The sequence below is a fragment of the Penicillium subrubescens genome, assembly GCF_028828155.1.
Source record: "Penicillium subrubescens strain IBT 31985 chromosome Unknown utg000007l_segment0_segment0, whole genome shotgun sequence".
Taxonomy (NCBI): Eukaryota; Fungi; Ascomycota; class Eurotiomycetes; order Eurotiales; family Aspergillaceae; genus Penicillium; species Penicillium subrubescens.
In genome coordinates, this window is record NW_026643157.1 from 2,565,769 (window position 1) to 2,580,106 (window position 14,338).

The 14,338-nt window shown below is 51.9% G+C and overlaps 4 protein-coding genes across 4 annotated transcripts; 3 read left to right on the forward strand and 1 right to left on the reverse strand.

The window, feature by feature from the left end:
* Window positions 1-1,533: 1,533 nt before the first annotated feature.
* Window positions 1,534-8,341, forward strand: N7473_010698 (putative myosin class II heavy chain (MHC); the record flags this gene model as incomplete). The annotated part of the gene is made up of 2 exons (XM_057156637.1): window positions 1,534-1,613; window positions 1,771-8,341. 2 exons carry the CDS (start codon window positions 1,534-1,536, stop codon window positions 8,339-8,341), a joined length of 6,651 nt encoding a protein of 2,216 aa, XP_057005292.1.
* Window positions 8,342-9,275: 934 nt separating this feature from the next.
* Window positions 9,276-9,860, reverse strand: N7473_010699 (uncharacterized protein; the record flags this gene model as incomplete). The annotated part of the gene is made up of 1 exon (XM_057156638.1): window positions 9,276-9,860. The coding sequence occupies one exon, from the start codon at window positions 9,858-9,860 to the stop codon at window positions 9,276-9,278; it is 585 nt and encodes a 194-aa protein (XP_057005293.1).
* Window positions 9,861-11,673: 1,813 nt separating this feature from the next.
* N7473_010700 (p24 family protein) lies at window positions 11,674-12,586 on the forward strand (the record flags this gene model as incomplete). The annotated part of the gene is made up of 4 exons (XM_057156639.1): window positions 11,674-11,871; window positions 12,022-12,229; window positions 12,308-12,495; window positions 12,569-12,586. The coding sequence occupies 4 exons, from the start codon at window positions 11,674-11,676 to the stop codon at window positions 12,584-12,586; spliced, it is 612 nt and encodes a 203-aa protein (XP_057005294.1).
* Window positions 12,587-13,313: 727 nt separating this feature from the next.
* On the forward strand, window positions 13,314-14,123 carry N7473_010701 (uncharacterized protein; the record flags this gene model as incomplete). Its single annotated transcript, XM_057156640.1, has 2 exons — window positions 13,314-13,454; window positions 13,716-14,123. 2 exons carry the CDS (start codon window positions 13,314-13,316, stop codon window positions 14,121-14,123), a joined length of 549 nt encoding a protein of 182 aa, XP_057005295.1.
* Window positions 14,124-14,338: the final 215 nt, after the last annotated feature.

The window sequence follows — 14,338 nt, forward strand, 5'->3', positions numbered from 1 at the left end:
TCTATTTCGTAGAGTAGACTGTGGCTTCTGCAGTGACAGCGTCCTTGCAGCCGAGGAAAGGCTGGAGCGGAGGTGACTGGCCATTGAGGGAGCATGGCCTCATGCACTATGGTCTACTTGGCATGGCCAGATTGGGAACCACGTACAAATCATATCTGAATCCATTGACCACGTAGCTACTGTTTTTGGCGTGCTGTATCACTACCCAACGATCATACTGATCCTAATCTACTCAGTTCATCCCGCCCAATGAGGGATTATGTCATCGGTATCTGTGGCTGTCTTGGTAATACCAAGATTGTTAGGTGGCGATAGCACAAAGTGGCAATAATACATAAATACAGATGTATTCTCATAACATGCTGTGTGTACACTGTACAGACATGGAGAACCGAGGAACCACGGTTCGTCTACCCCTGAATCCATCCAAACGATCGAATCCATTCCAGCTATTCTCCGCGAACCACGCGCCAGCATTGTTTACTTTTGGAACGCGACTTTGTTGTCACGAACACCTCGAGGTCAACTGCACGACCTGAAACTGCGGCAAGGGGAGACATCACAATGGGTACTTGGCTGGACCCGAGAAAGCAATCGAGTCTAGTCACCGCTGGATGTCCTTGCACATTGGTGGCGGTCAGGCCTTGGTGCTTCTTAACTGTTGGGGCTCTTCGGGGTACCTGCGCAGGTAAGGGTTGGGGGGAACCCATCAGGGCCCATTCAGCGCCTCCCGCTAGTTACATGTGCTCTTCAACTCGTCAGAGTCTTGGGTCAATCACAGTCTTAAGTTGACTTAGCAGCTAACCGCCTCGGGAAGTGTGTGGGTGGATGTGGATTGGTGTACTAACTAAAACTTTGTTAGTGTGGCCTTAGCAAGTAGTTAACCAACTAATTCTATGTAACGGCCTTCGTCCATAGTCCCCTTTAGGAGAGGAAATTACTTTACAGCCTGTACACAGCCTATACCGCGTTAGTATGGACTGAATATTACCTCGCCCACAAGCCTATTCGTTCATGAGGGTCCTCCCCTCCCGTACTAGGTACTCGCTAGGGACTCACTAGGTAGTTATTCAGGGGCATCTATTACCCCTGAAGCCCAATCATCACCGAAGTACTCAGTACATCCAGTGCGTTTCCCTCGATGGCGGAGAGTGTTCGGCCGTGACATGACATAACCAGCGTTTTTTCCACCTCCCCTTTCCCCTGTCCTCTGCGTGTCCGGCCATACTTCTGTCGCGTTGTGATCTTTCTTCCACACTCCCTACAACCCCCCCTCTCGCTTTCGCCCTCTCTCGTCCCCGCGGAGGATCCATCTAGGTTCGACATCGAATTGTTATCGCCAAAGGGTCCCGGTCTTTTCTGCCCGTTGCCCTCCCTTTCGATCGCCAATCACAGGTCCGTTCTGCCAGGTCTATTCTTCCCGTGGGATTTCCATGCGTCAACATTCTGGACGATAAGCGGAGCGGCAAGCAAGTGCTTGCTGCAGGAGTCGACACGGAAGGTGGGTGTTTGGTTCACTTCGGTTTTCAATTCATGGTCCTCGTCTACTCCTGTGTTCATGCGCTGCTCCTCGAGCCCGTCGTGGGAATTGCAATTGTCCGGACCTCTTCCACGTCGCCACGCGATTTTTCCTCCCTTTCTACCACCACCCCCTTCAATCGGATCTTCTCGAACACCCCCCTCATTCCAGAGGAAATAAGTCAACCCCGTCACTAACTTTCCCCGCGTCGATGCATGTACAGATCTAGATCACGCGGTCTCTTCCGCCAGTGCGGCGTCTTCTCCGTTCCATCCCAAAGACGCGCGCAATCTACGTGACGAATCGCATCTGGGCCCGACCTTGTTCCTGTCCTCTCCTTCATCTGGAGAGTCGAGCTCGTCAACCACTGGCTCTCCCTCCCAGCAGCATTCCCCGCGGAGCATCAACCTCGAGCCCCCGCAACTGCCATTCCTCTCGGCCCACCACCACTCCCGTCGGCCTCAGGAGTCTTTAGTCTCATCCCCGGAGACTCGCCGAGCGGATAGCAGTGTCTACTACACCACGGCCTGGGGGTCCCCGTATGCTGCACCGAGCACGCGGCGACTATCGTTAACCCTCAGCCAATTCGCTGGGGTCGATCCGGGTTCTCGTGAGAGCTCGCCTGCCCCGTCTATCGCTGTCAATCACCCGGAGGAAGTGCGACGAGCAAGTGTCGCGGAAGGTTTTACGGAACAATCACTCCAGGGAGAGAAGACTATTCGGGATTTTACCCAGGATTGGATCAATCAGTATTTGTCGGGACAACCGCGGACAGAGAAAAGTAATTGGTTAAGTGACGATTCCGGAAGCGAGGCGCCGTCCTTCTTTACTGCGAAGAATCACCTCGCCGACGATCTTTCCGACGACTGGCTTGGTCTTGAAGACGATACTCGCGAAAGCGATCTGCTCAAGACCCCGACCCTTTCGGACTTTGTTGGTCGAAAGGCTGCTGCGCGCGCCAAAGGAAAGAAGACCCAGCATAAGCGCGCGGACACTTTGCGCCAGGAGGATTTTTGGGGATTTGCCTACGACAAGGAACCGTCAAAAGACATGATGGCTGATTCTCAGGAGTCACAACCACCCGCCGAGGCCGTGTCCCCGGTGGAAAAGCCGCTGCCACCCCCACCAGCAACGACAGCGGACGACAACACAAATACAGGAAGCACAGAGGAGTCATCACAACCGGAAGCTGTCAAGAGGCAGGCCTCGGATATCACCACATCGGGAACCCCGGTCTCACGGCGAAGAAAGAAGCTGGCATGGCGCGGGAAAGCATGCATTGTCGATATGCCAGTTGATGATCAGCGTGGTACCGAACAGTCTGGTTATCGCCTTTTGACGCGTGAAGATGTGGAGGACCGCTTGAAACAGTGGGAGCAGGAAGGATGGGACGTGCGTGGATTCTCTATTGGAGACGAAGTTGACCCTTCTTCAACAACCGAGCTTGGAGGGTTGAGCCGTCCATTGTATCCCGACCCGTATGAGGTTTATGAAGAGACGAAGGGCCAGCGGCCGTACATTCAATTCCCTGACAAGGCTGTGTGGGATGCCTATGTCGCCGAGCTCCAGGAGGAGAAACTGCGAGCTCTGGGTGTTTCGTTCGGCGACCCTGAGCCTCAACCCTCGATCTCTCCAGCATCCGCTGCCCAGACACCTTTCCCTGGCCTCGTGGCCTCGCCGCCAATTCCCACTGCCTCGGCCGCAAGCAATCCACTTGGTGCAGTGCATCCATTCTCGCCACACTTCGCACAGCCTGGAGGAACGCCAAGCGGCGGCATTGGATCCCTGGCATCGCCAGCTTCGCAATTCAGCGTGCAGACTCCGTTCATGGGTATCGATCAGGGCATGATGCCTGGTTATCCATTCCAATTCCAGCCTACGCCTCCTGCGCAGTCGATGACTCCCCAGAGCCTGATCAACCTTCGCCAAGCCAGTGGATCAGGTGGTCCTGGTACCCTTCCCAACTTCAACTCGATGCTGTCCCCTGTGTCACCGCTTCATGACCAGGGTGCTTTCCATGGCTTCAATGAGAAGGCTGTGTGGGAAACCGGATATGGACATGATGGTCAAGATGAGGGACAGCACTACCCCACTCCTCAGACTCCCGTCAACGCTCCGGATCACTTCCACACATCGAATATCGAGATTGCCCACCCGACGCCCCGTGGCCATGGTCATAACTTGAGTGAAACTCTCCAGCGGGGTCTCGACCAAATGAACCACTCCGAATACCGCATGGATGACCATATGGAGCATCACATCAACGAGGATCATCATGTTGATCACCACCAAGGCTTCAATCCCAACATCCTGAAAAACCACTGGGCAATGCAAGAGCAGGATCAACACCACCAGCTTCAGAAGAACGGGCGACAACCCTCGCACCCTTTCTCCCAGCAGCCCCACGACTTCTACAATGCGCACTTTGGGCAACCCAATACCCACGAGGGCTCCGATGTGGAGACGAACCCTAGTCTTGCCGGAACTCCTCACGTTCGCGGTGTCTTGCCTGATCACGGACCCTGGCACGAGTCCAAGGCCAGCCATCACTCGAAGCTCTCCATCTCATCCCTTAATGTGGAAGCCAGGCCGTTTGATCCAACTGCTTCTTTTGCAACCCAACAAGGTGCATTTGGCAACAGCGCGTTCCAGTTCAGTGGTATGGATGGTATGAGCCAATCCGGATTCGGTTTTGCCCCCCCGCCATCTTTCGCGCCAGTTAACGTGATCAACGGCTCCATTCATCACAACCCCATCCCCGAGCCTGAGCCCAAGCCTAGCTCGTTCAGGTTCTCTGCTGCGTCCTTCAACGTGGATGCACCTGTCTTCAACCCGTCTGCCAGCCTCAACTCGAATGCTAGCTCCGAACAACCCTCCGGCAGCCGGACGAAGATCTTCGGAGATATCGATTTCGCTGAAATTGCCAAGCCCCCGAAGCAGTCTAAAGCCATTCCCATCGTCCGTCCAGATGAAGTCGAATCTGCCAAGGAGGGAGAGCCGGCGACCATGGAAGATGCAGAAGGCCGTATCGTGCTTACTGACCGTCACAAACGCGCTCGCCGTGGCATCGGTCATGCCGAGGGCGAGGCTCGGTATAGCATCTCCTCGCAGCCTTTGGGCGAGACTGGTAACGCTCAAGCACCAGGCTCTCTTCATACCCTCGCCGAGGGCAAGGAGAATGCCATGCCCGAGGATGATAAGCATGCGGAGCGTAGGGGTACTCCGACGAGTGAGGCTACTACTTGGACCTTGTTTGACGTTAAGGACGAGGCCAGGTCCCGCGCTGGATCAATGGCTCGCCATGAACAGACCGAAGAAGTTAAGGAGGAGCCTGTCGCAGAGGCCGAAGCTGAACAAACTGTTCAGGAGAACGCTCCAGCTAAGGAGCAGAAGCCTGTCAGCCATGCTCCTCAGGATTCTAGAAGCTCCGTGAAGAGCACCATGTTGTCGCCGACGGCCCAACCTTTCGAATTCAAGCCTGCTGTTCCTTCATTCGTCCCAACGAGTGTGCCCTCTTCTGTCTTTGCCCAAGAAAAGCCTGCTGAATCAGACCCTGTCAAGATCGAGCAGACCGTGTCGAAGCCTGTCGAGAAGAAGCCCCAGGGTGGTCTCATGGCTTCTCGCTTTGCTACTGCCAGCCCGCCCAAGCCCGCGCCAGCACCAGTTGAGCGAACCATCATCCACGAGACGCCCCAGCCCAAGCCTGATCTGTCACGCTGGCAGGAATCCGCCGAAGAGTCACCGGATGACGAGGAGCTCAACGCCATTATGGAACAACTCAACGACGACTCTGACGTTGGCATCGAGCGTCAACACACTCCACTTCCTCCTCACTTCATCTCCGAGTCCGCTCCCACCAAGGAGCACCGCTTTGGCTCGGCGGAAGCCCGCAGCGAGGCTCCCAGCCCCAGCCCCGGCGGTGGCCAAAAGACTTACAAGCTCAACATCCCCAGGCTCGGCTCCGACATTGACGCCGCCAGCACTGCCACTTTCTCGCCTCAGAAGAGCCTCATCTCACGTATTCAGTCTCCTGTTCGACAGCTTATCACTGAAAATGACCATGTTAGTGATTGGGATGATATGATCTCCTCTGGTGAGGATGAGAAGTTCTTCAACCGTAACCGCTTCTTCGACCGCCGTATCAATGACATTGTTGGTTCGGCTATTGATGACCGGTTGACTCCTATGGAGCGTGCCTTGGCTGTCATCCAGCAGTCAGTGGCTACAATCGCTTCTGGGACTGCTAGCCGCAGAGTTTTCCGCAGCGCCTCTTCCGCCATGGAGGACAGTGATGCTGATGACGAGGATGATGAGGAGCACGAGAGCTCTGTTCGCGAGCGTTCTCCCCACCACATGCGCGATCGCAAGCTGGAGATGTTGAAGAGTGTCGTTATGGAGGCACTGGTCACGCATGATATGCCCAACCGTGGAATTCAGCATTCGAGCCACAGCGAGATGGCCCAGCTTAAGGAAAGCATTGCGGAGCTCCAGGCCCTGACTATCAAGAAGCTGGCCCAGGACCCTGTTGGCGATATGCGTGAGATTCTTGAGGAGTCACTTGCTCGTCACATGGCTCAGCAGACTCCGCGGATGTCGGAAGCCGACGAGATCGGTGCTGACAGCCTTATGCTCCAGATTGACGGTCTGAAGAGCATGTTGCGTCTCGCTGATGAGCGTGCTGAGACTGAGTACAGGCTGCGTCGTGAGGCGACTGACTCTGTGGGTGAGCTCCAGCAACTGCTGAAGGTTGCTGAAGAGGATGCTGCTCGCCACAGCGCGGCTGCTGAAGATGCGGAGGCCCGTCTTCTCCAGTTTAAGGAGGAGAAGATTCCTCATCTGGAGAAGATGCAGTTCCGCTCCGAGTCTCTTGCTGAGGAGAGTGAGACTCTCAAGGTTACGATTGCTGAGTTGTCTACCAAGAACATTGCGCTCGAGGGTACTCTGGATGAATACCGTGTTTCGGCCGATAGCTTCCGTCGTCAATTGGAGACTACCAAGAGCGAGAATTCATCATTGCATGAGACTGTTGATGCTTTGCGCACTCGTATCGAGGACAGCATGGCTGCTCGTCAGAACCTGACTGAGAAGTTTGACCGGTTGCAGACTGATATGGTGAATGTCACGGCCGATGTCGCGCGAGAGCAAGCTGCTTGGCGCCGCAAGGACGAGGAACAATCTGCCAAGTACAATGAGCTGCTGGCCTCGTACAACCGTGAGGTGAAGCTGCGCGAGAAGTTGGAAGATGAAGTTGTTGCTCTGGAGAAGCAGGAGAAGGAGGCCACCAAGGTGAAGTTCCTCTACGAGCAGTCCCAGCAAGAAAATGCCAAGATGGAAGAGAACATTGCCGTTCTGCGGGCTGAGAATCACAATCTCCAGCTCACTGCTGCTCGCTTCGAGCGCGAGTTCAACGAGGCTCGTGAGAGCAGCCGCATGGAGATTCAGCGTACTCGCACTTCTATGGAGGCAGATCTCGAGGCTTCCAACAACCAGGTCAATTATGTTCGTGCTGAGCTTGAGACCCAGATCATTCGTCTTGAGACCCAGTTGGACAATGTTCGTCTGGACGCTGATACCTCTCGTGAGCGCTATGAGATGCTCCTCGAGGAGGCAAAGGAGAGTAGACTCGCTGCTCTTGCTACCGCGAAGGAGTCACGAGAGGTTGCCCTTGAAGAGCAGCGTAAGACTCATGAACGTGTGCTCAATGATCTTCGCGAGCGCCACGCTCGTGCCTTGCACAACTCTTCTGAGGATCGCCAACGTGGTGAGGCCCATATGATCGACCGCTTGGCTCTGGCGGATGACCGGGCCAAGCACCTCGAGGAACGTGTCCAGCATCTTGAGGAGAAGCTTGAGATCGCCCAGTCCGCTGCCCGTGCTGCCGCCGAAGCCGCTCAAACTGCCAAGGCAATCCCAACCCCAGCGGCGCCCACCCACTCGACTTCGCCTTCCATCTCCTTCAGCAAGGGATCTCAAGAGCCGGAGAGAATCTCCCCGCAGGCCCTGCGTGAATCCATTTTCGTCTTGCAGGATCAGCTCCAGCAGCGCGAAACCCGTATTGAGGAGCTCGAGCAGGAGGTTGCTTCTATGGACAAGGATGCTCCCAACAAGATCAAGGACAAGGACAGCGAGATCAACTGGCTCCGTGAGCTGCTTGGTGTTCGCATCGATGATCTCCAGGATATCATCAAGACTCTTTCGCAGCCTTCCTTCAACCAGCATGCCGTCCGCGATGCTGCCATTCGTCTGAAGGCCAACCTACAGATGCAACAGCAAGAGCGGGATCGCGCACTAACTGGTTCCGGCCTCCCCTCGCTTCAATCTCTTACCGAGCTCGCTGCCTCGCCCCGTTCGCTTCCCCTGGCTGCAGCCGCCGCTTGGGGTAACTGGCGTAAGGCCCGCGAGACTGCCAACGGCGGCTCAACCCCGTCCGAGCAGACACCCTCCAAATCTAGCAACGCCGGCGCCTTCCTATCCGGTCTCCTGACGCCTCCGAGTTCCCATGCTCGCCAAAATGCCCCGAACACAAGTGGTCCCGGACGCGCTTACGCAGAGACCCGGCCACTGAGAGGCTTCACCTCAACTCCTCGCCGTGGATCAGTCCGTCAAGAAGTCCCCATCGCCGAACCACCAACGACCCCTCCTCTCCTCCGCCGCTCGAGCTACGATCACGACGCCGAGCCGGCAAATTACGAGGGTAACTTTGCATCGGATGACATTGAGTCTACAGTCGATGGCATGGTCTCGGCATCGCCTAAGGACGCAGATGAGGGACCCTTCGGGCCTTCGATCTCCTCTGAAGCCATCGCCGAAGAGGAATCTTGATCTTGATCTGTCTCCTGCTCATAGTTCCATTCGATTTCATTAGACTGTCTGAAAACTTATGTCCCCCCCCTTTGGTTATCCGATCCGCGATGCCTCGTTTTCGTCTTGGACTCCCACAAAAATTTGATCGAGAATGTTTAAATGGTGAAGAATTTATCTTTCTCCATTTCTTCTTGATTTGATCTCTCTTTGCTCATCTTGCAGTTTTGTATTTGCTTTTTTATCCGCGTGCTGTGTTTCATGTTATGCTTGCAGCGTCGTCCTTCTTTACTCGCAACTCCTCCCTCACCATCCATCACTACATCACTCCTCTCTCTCGCTCACATGCACACACACTCTCTCTCTCCCGTTCCTCTATTTGTAACAATCCCAACCCAACTAACCCAACTCTGCCGCTCATTCCGCAATAAATCCCCCCATACATACATATTTCCTTCATTTCGAGATCGGATTTCTGTGTTTTTTGACGTCCTTTCGGATTTGATACCACCCCTGTTTTGATTATTATTTTGGTTGTCTTCGTTCTATGGCAATCGATATATTTTTCTTTCTTTGCCTTCTTACTACTTACTTAAATTACCCTGTATATTTTCAGTGCCTTTTTTATTATACATATTAATAGTGATGCTGTCGCTCGCTTGCTCCTTGATGATGGGGTTTTATATTACTTATACATATTATTATTTTTCTTATCGAGTTCTTCCACTGCTAGGTGGTGCGTGCCTACTATGAGCCGTTCGAATGCTTGTAGAGCACCTACAGCTGCAAGTTCCTCGGTTTTGTTTGGACTGCCTCGTCCTAACGTTAAGTACGCTACTTATCGGTCCTTAGGCATGAAAGGACATGGATGTCATATTTGGTCTTTAGGTTGACGTGTTTGATAACTGCGCCTGGGTAACAACCTTCAATTTTGAAATTTTATTGCAACGCCGCATCAACTTCCCCAGTCCCAGCTCCTTTTCACACCCTTGTCCCGCCTCTTCCAGCTTCCATTGACAATTTCTCTGAATTCCCTCGATATACCCGACCGCTCAGCCTTGTCAAAAAGAGCCTTCACATAGTCTCTATCCTCCCTCCGAATGCTAGCCAGACCAAGACAAAAAGCAGGGGTAAGCAAAAATGGGTGAAACTTGACATCAGAGACATTCTCTGCGTTAACAAGACCTGTATATACAGTATTTTGGACCTTCTCCTCTTCCATATCTTCCGGATGTACAACGAGATAAAGCCACACAAACAGTGCCGATACACAGGATGCATGTAGGGACAGGGAATCGGATGAATCGAGGGTTTCTGGGGGGTTCAAGTGCTCCAGGTCATTCCATATGCCGAGGGCTTGAGAGATTGATTCTGAATCCAGGTTTCCAGTTTCTCGAGAGAGGATGTGTAGAGAGAATACCCTCTCCATGAGGCTCAAGAGACCATCTTGGGCGCCGAATGCGCACGGTGTTTCGATGGCTGGTTGTCTTGGTTTATTTGAGTCCCAGACAGCGTGGAATTGATTCTGTGAAGAACCCATATGATTGTTGGATAGGTGGATGATTTTTTCGGCAAAGGAGGTAAGAAAGATGTATTTCTCAAATTGTGATGGTGACATTCTTGAGATAAGGTACACTGTCGGTATCAGATAGCTCTCCCAGATCTGACGAGTCCAACTGCAGGCAGATAAACCGACCGATAACGAACACAGAAAAAGAAGAAAGCCGAATGATTCTTTCCTGAATATCTTTTTAAGGAAGATTTTCATCCTCCTTTATAATCTTTGGTGCGAAAAATTTCCATAAAATTTCAAGCAATCTTTTTGTCAAGGGGTTGACTAGCATGACCCAGACCCAGACTTTAGTCTGTAAGTACAGTGTCCAATTCGGCATTGAGACCGACCATTCTTTTACGCCGTCGCATTCTAAACCCACCTAGACCCCTCCAGAGCCTCGAGGAAGTTCAGTTTACCGTGGCGGGGTAGGGCCGAGTCAAGTCTTGACGTTCTAATGGAGACGATGCGTGGATCCAAGCCTAACCCCGCGAATGCTTCAGTCCCAATGATCTAGTCAAAGGCAGACTATTTTCCTGACTGGTATAAACTTAGTCATAAGAAACTGCGTAGAATGATGGAGTTGATGGCCAGGTACGCTCGAGCTTTATCAATTTGCCGCGCTATCCGCGATGTTGGAGTTCTAGATGTCATGGTGGATGTATAAATGTGGCCCTAGCACTGATGCAGGTAAGGAATGGAGTTGAGGAGCTTCGGCTGTCGCCTCCGACCTGATGGATCGGCACTTGCATAGGGTAGAAGATTATTCGAGGCCAATGGTAGGGGTTTCATTGTCAAAGCGGATGGGATTCAGTTTGGTTGCTTGCCTGGCCGTGCGGGCTACTGAGAATTTGCCTCTCCTCTTTGCTCAAGTTCATCTTGTGGATCCGTGGGGCCAGAATGGTTCCATAGACCTCGGAGGTGCCAGCCGGGTCTATGCAAATCATTATTGTCTTGTTTTTTGCAAGACTAGCTCAATGCTTTTGTGTAGAGGGGTACTTATGGTCGATCTGAGAAAGGATAAAGCAGATTTGAACTAGGCATCAGGGCACGAGACCACAGATGCACTATGTACAGTACATGTCTCTGGAAGGCGCAAGCTACCACCAGATCAGCTGTCAATTGATCACGACCAAGGTGCTTGAATGAGATTAACACTATAATGTTATTGGAGCATTCTCTACCCCCAGGAAATGGCCCTTTATGCCAGATAATGACCATGCTAGGTGACCTTGAAGCTTCTCTCAGCTAAACCACACCACAGGGCCGAATAATCCAAGAACCGGCATTTTCTACAAACCAAAGTTGTCAGTAGATCAACTATTCCTAGGGTCATTTATATTCTAGCACATCCTGCTCTAACTGTAGCAGAAAAACCATTGGCTCCTGGGATTTTCTCTGACTTCTGATGATGTGTACCTCATAGTTGCGGCATGGCCTGTAAATTTGGAGGATGAACTCGCTTTTCTTCCATTAAATTTGTGATTCCAAACACATTTCATCATTCTAGTTGCTATTCAAGTCAATTTAATCACATGACCATATAACATATGGGTTGAAATGTATAAATGAAGACGTTGGCAGAATATGTTAATATACTGTACTAACTTCCTTGTTCTTTTCCTCCGCGGGCTGTTTACCAAAGTGGTCCGAGCGTCTCCAATTGACACCTTGCGCGTTGTCCCCGAATTCACTGCGAAACCACCAGCATCATCATCACCACCTCAGTCCCTCTCTGCCCGCCAATTCGATTCAATTCGACTGCAAAATCCGAGCAGCACTTGGTCATCGGTTCTTCAACATGCGATTCTCCGCCACCACCCTCCTGGTCACGGCGCTGGGCTGGGTTTCCGCCGCGACCGCACACACCATTCAACTGAAGGCTCACTCGCGAGAGTGCTTCCACGAGACCCTGCACCGTGATGATCTGATGACAGTCACCTTCCAAGTTGGCGACCGGGAGTTTGGTGGCAGTGGAAACCTCGAGATTGATTTCTGGGTAGGTCTGCGCGGGGTGTTGATGATTCCCCTGGTTTGGCGGCTATGAGGCGAGAGCTCTGCCCAGAGAGAGGGAGCATGGTCGCTGTCAAACAGGGAGAGCAATTACTTGCAAGGAACAGACTAAACTGACGATGATCGCAAATTCTAGGTCGAGGATCCTCTCCGTAACCGCCAATACTATAAGCAGGCTATCTCCAACGAGGACTACTCCTTCACCGCACACGCCGACGGCAAATACAACTACTGCTTCAGCAATGAGGGCTGGACCTCAAACTCCAAGGAGGTCTCTTTCAATGTCCACGGTATTGTCTACGTGCCAGAGTCGGAGATGTCGGCGGACCCTCTGGAGGCGGAAGGTAAGAGAGCCAATGGACATGGACCTGCGTCCAAACATGGAAGAGAGAGATTGAGGCTGATCGTCTGGAAAAATATAGTCCGCAAGTTGTCCGACGCCCTCGCGCAGGTTAGGGATGAGCAGTCTTACATTGTGGTCCGTGAGCGGGTGCACCGGAATACCGCAGAGAGCACGAACGGTCGGGTGAAGTGGTGGAGTATCTTCCAGCTGGCTGTGGTCATTGGAGAGGGCATTTTCCAAGTCTGGTGGCTGAAGCGCTTCTTCGAGGTGAGTGTTTCATAAGTGGTACTTGATTGAGCGTATCGCAAAACAGTCGACTAATCTCTCGTGACATATCTAGGTCAAGCGCGTCGTCTAAGCGGTTTTCCCTTTTCCACCGTTCCTTTCTCGAATGAGCAATATATGAATGTGATGTTGAAAGCGATTTTGGTCTCCGAGTAGCTCCATTTGGAGTTGTTGTATGGGAGATGCTTGCTTGTGGCCGGCAAGCGTGGCAGATTTATCCTCATGTCCATTCCATTATATCTCACCTCATGGTGTCATGCCTGCATCTTTGTTAGCTTTTAATACAATTGTACCACCAGCGATTTCCATACATTGATGACTGGGGAGATATCTGGATCTTGATGTTGTGATCCAAAATCCTTCGTAGTGGACGCCCGATCAGCCAGTTCGCAATGGCGAAAAATGGTGTTTGACAGGGCCGATTCGAAAACAATTATCTGATGGCTTTACAAGGATGGAATAACTCTCCTTAGCTATTTGGAACTAGCTTGACTGGAAAAAGTACGTGAACTTATCATTCCAGGGAGGGCACAGCCCATCTCAACTGTCCAGGGGCGTATACATTTCCCCGCACGTTACAACCTCCCAACGTCAATGTCCCTCCATCAAGTTGCGAGCATTCGATTCGATCTCTCTCCATCTCAGACCAAGCTGCATCCCTAAAAGTTCTGTCTGAGTTGCTCCACATCCGATACGTATATCAGACGATCAACTTGATCTGTCTCTCCAGATACCTATCGCGCCTTTGATCGAGTAGCGCTCTGGCACAAGGCCGTGTAAACAGCGTTCTTGTCTATATAATGCCTCGTGGCGGGGCTATAGGCAACTATAGCAATGATTCACTGATTGCTTTCGATGAATCGCTTTTCCATGTATGCTGGCGTCGCCAATCATGCTCGTCATGCCTAGAAGGTGATGTTCGCTGCAGCTGGTGTCCAATAGTAGGTCGCACTGTTTACTATGTCGTTGATTTGCGAGAGTATCTGCTCAATCCTTATCGTTTCATTCCAAATGAGATCATTCCGGCTATCTGTCATCTACTCTTCCTTGGCTTTTGTTCGATCAACGCATTTTGCTTTGTTGGTTGTATTTGACCACTTTCAAACACAGCAACCCATGAGTCAATTTCTGCATCATTCCAAATCGTTACAAAGTGTTGCACGATAGCAATATATTAGTTAACTTACTAACTATTCATTTAGTCATCTAGCTGCGTGCCCAACCCCGTACGCCTACCTATCCTGTCACCCATAGGCTCTGCCCACATCTGTCCACTTGGCTCCGAGGAGAGATGGGAGCTTCGGGCTCAGCCATTTGGATGCAATGCTAGCACTTTGACAGTTCTATCCGTCATGGTGTCAATACTGGGAATGCTAGTAACTATTGGGGCCGGATGTGGCATACTATACCTTGCTAAGTATGCGCGGCGTCGCTGGGAACAACCAACTCATGAGCCTCGGAGTGACCATGGGCAAGATTGTTCACTGGCCACTTTGTTGAACAAGTCTCTGACAGGAGTGTTTGGAAAGAGCCGCCGGAGACATGGACAGAGTCAAATTTTGGTAGAAGAAGCTCAAGACAACGATGAGACGAGGCCATTGCTCCAGTAGATCAAAAACCACTGGGATATTACCCGTTGGCCTAAAATATACAATGGATTTGCGTTCAAGATATGAGTAGATGTTGCACGAAGCCTATTACAGGGAGGCCCTATATGTACATGATAAGGCGGCCATCTGAGGGCATGCCCCTATAGCGAGTCGGATGTTGCTTCCCTGCAATAATTTTGCCTGCGCATCTATTTTGATTTTGACTGGACCTGAGT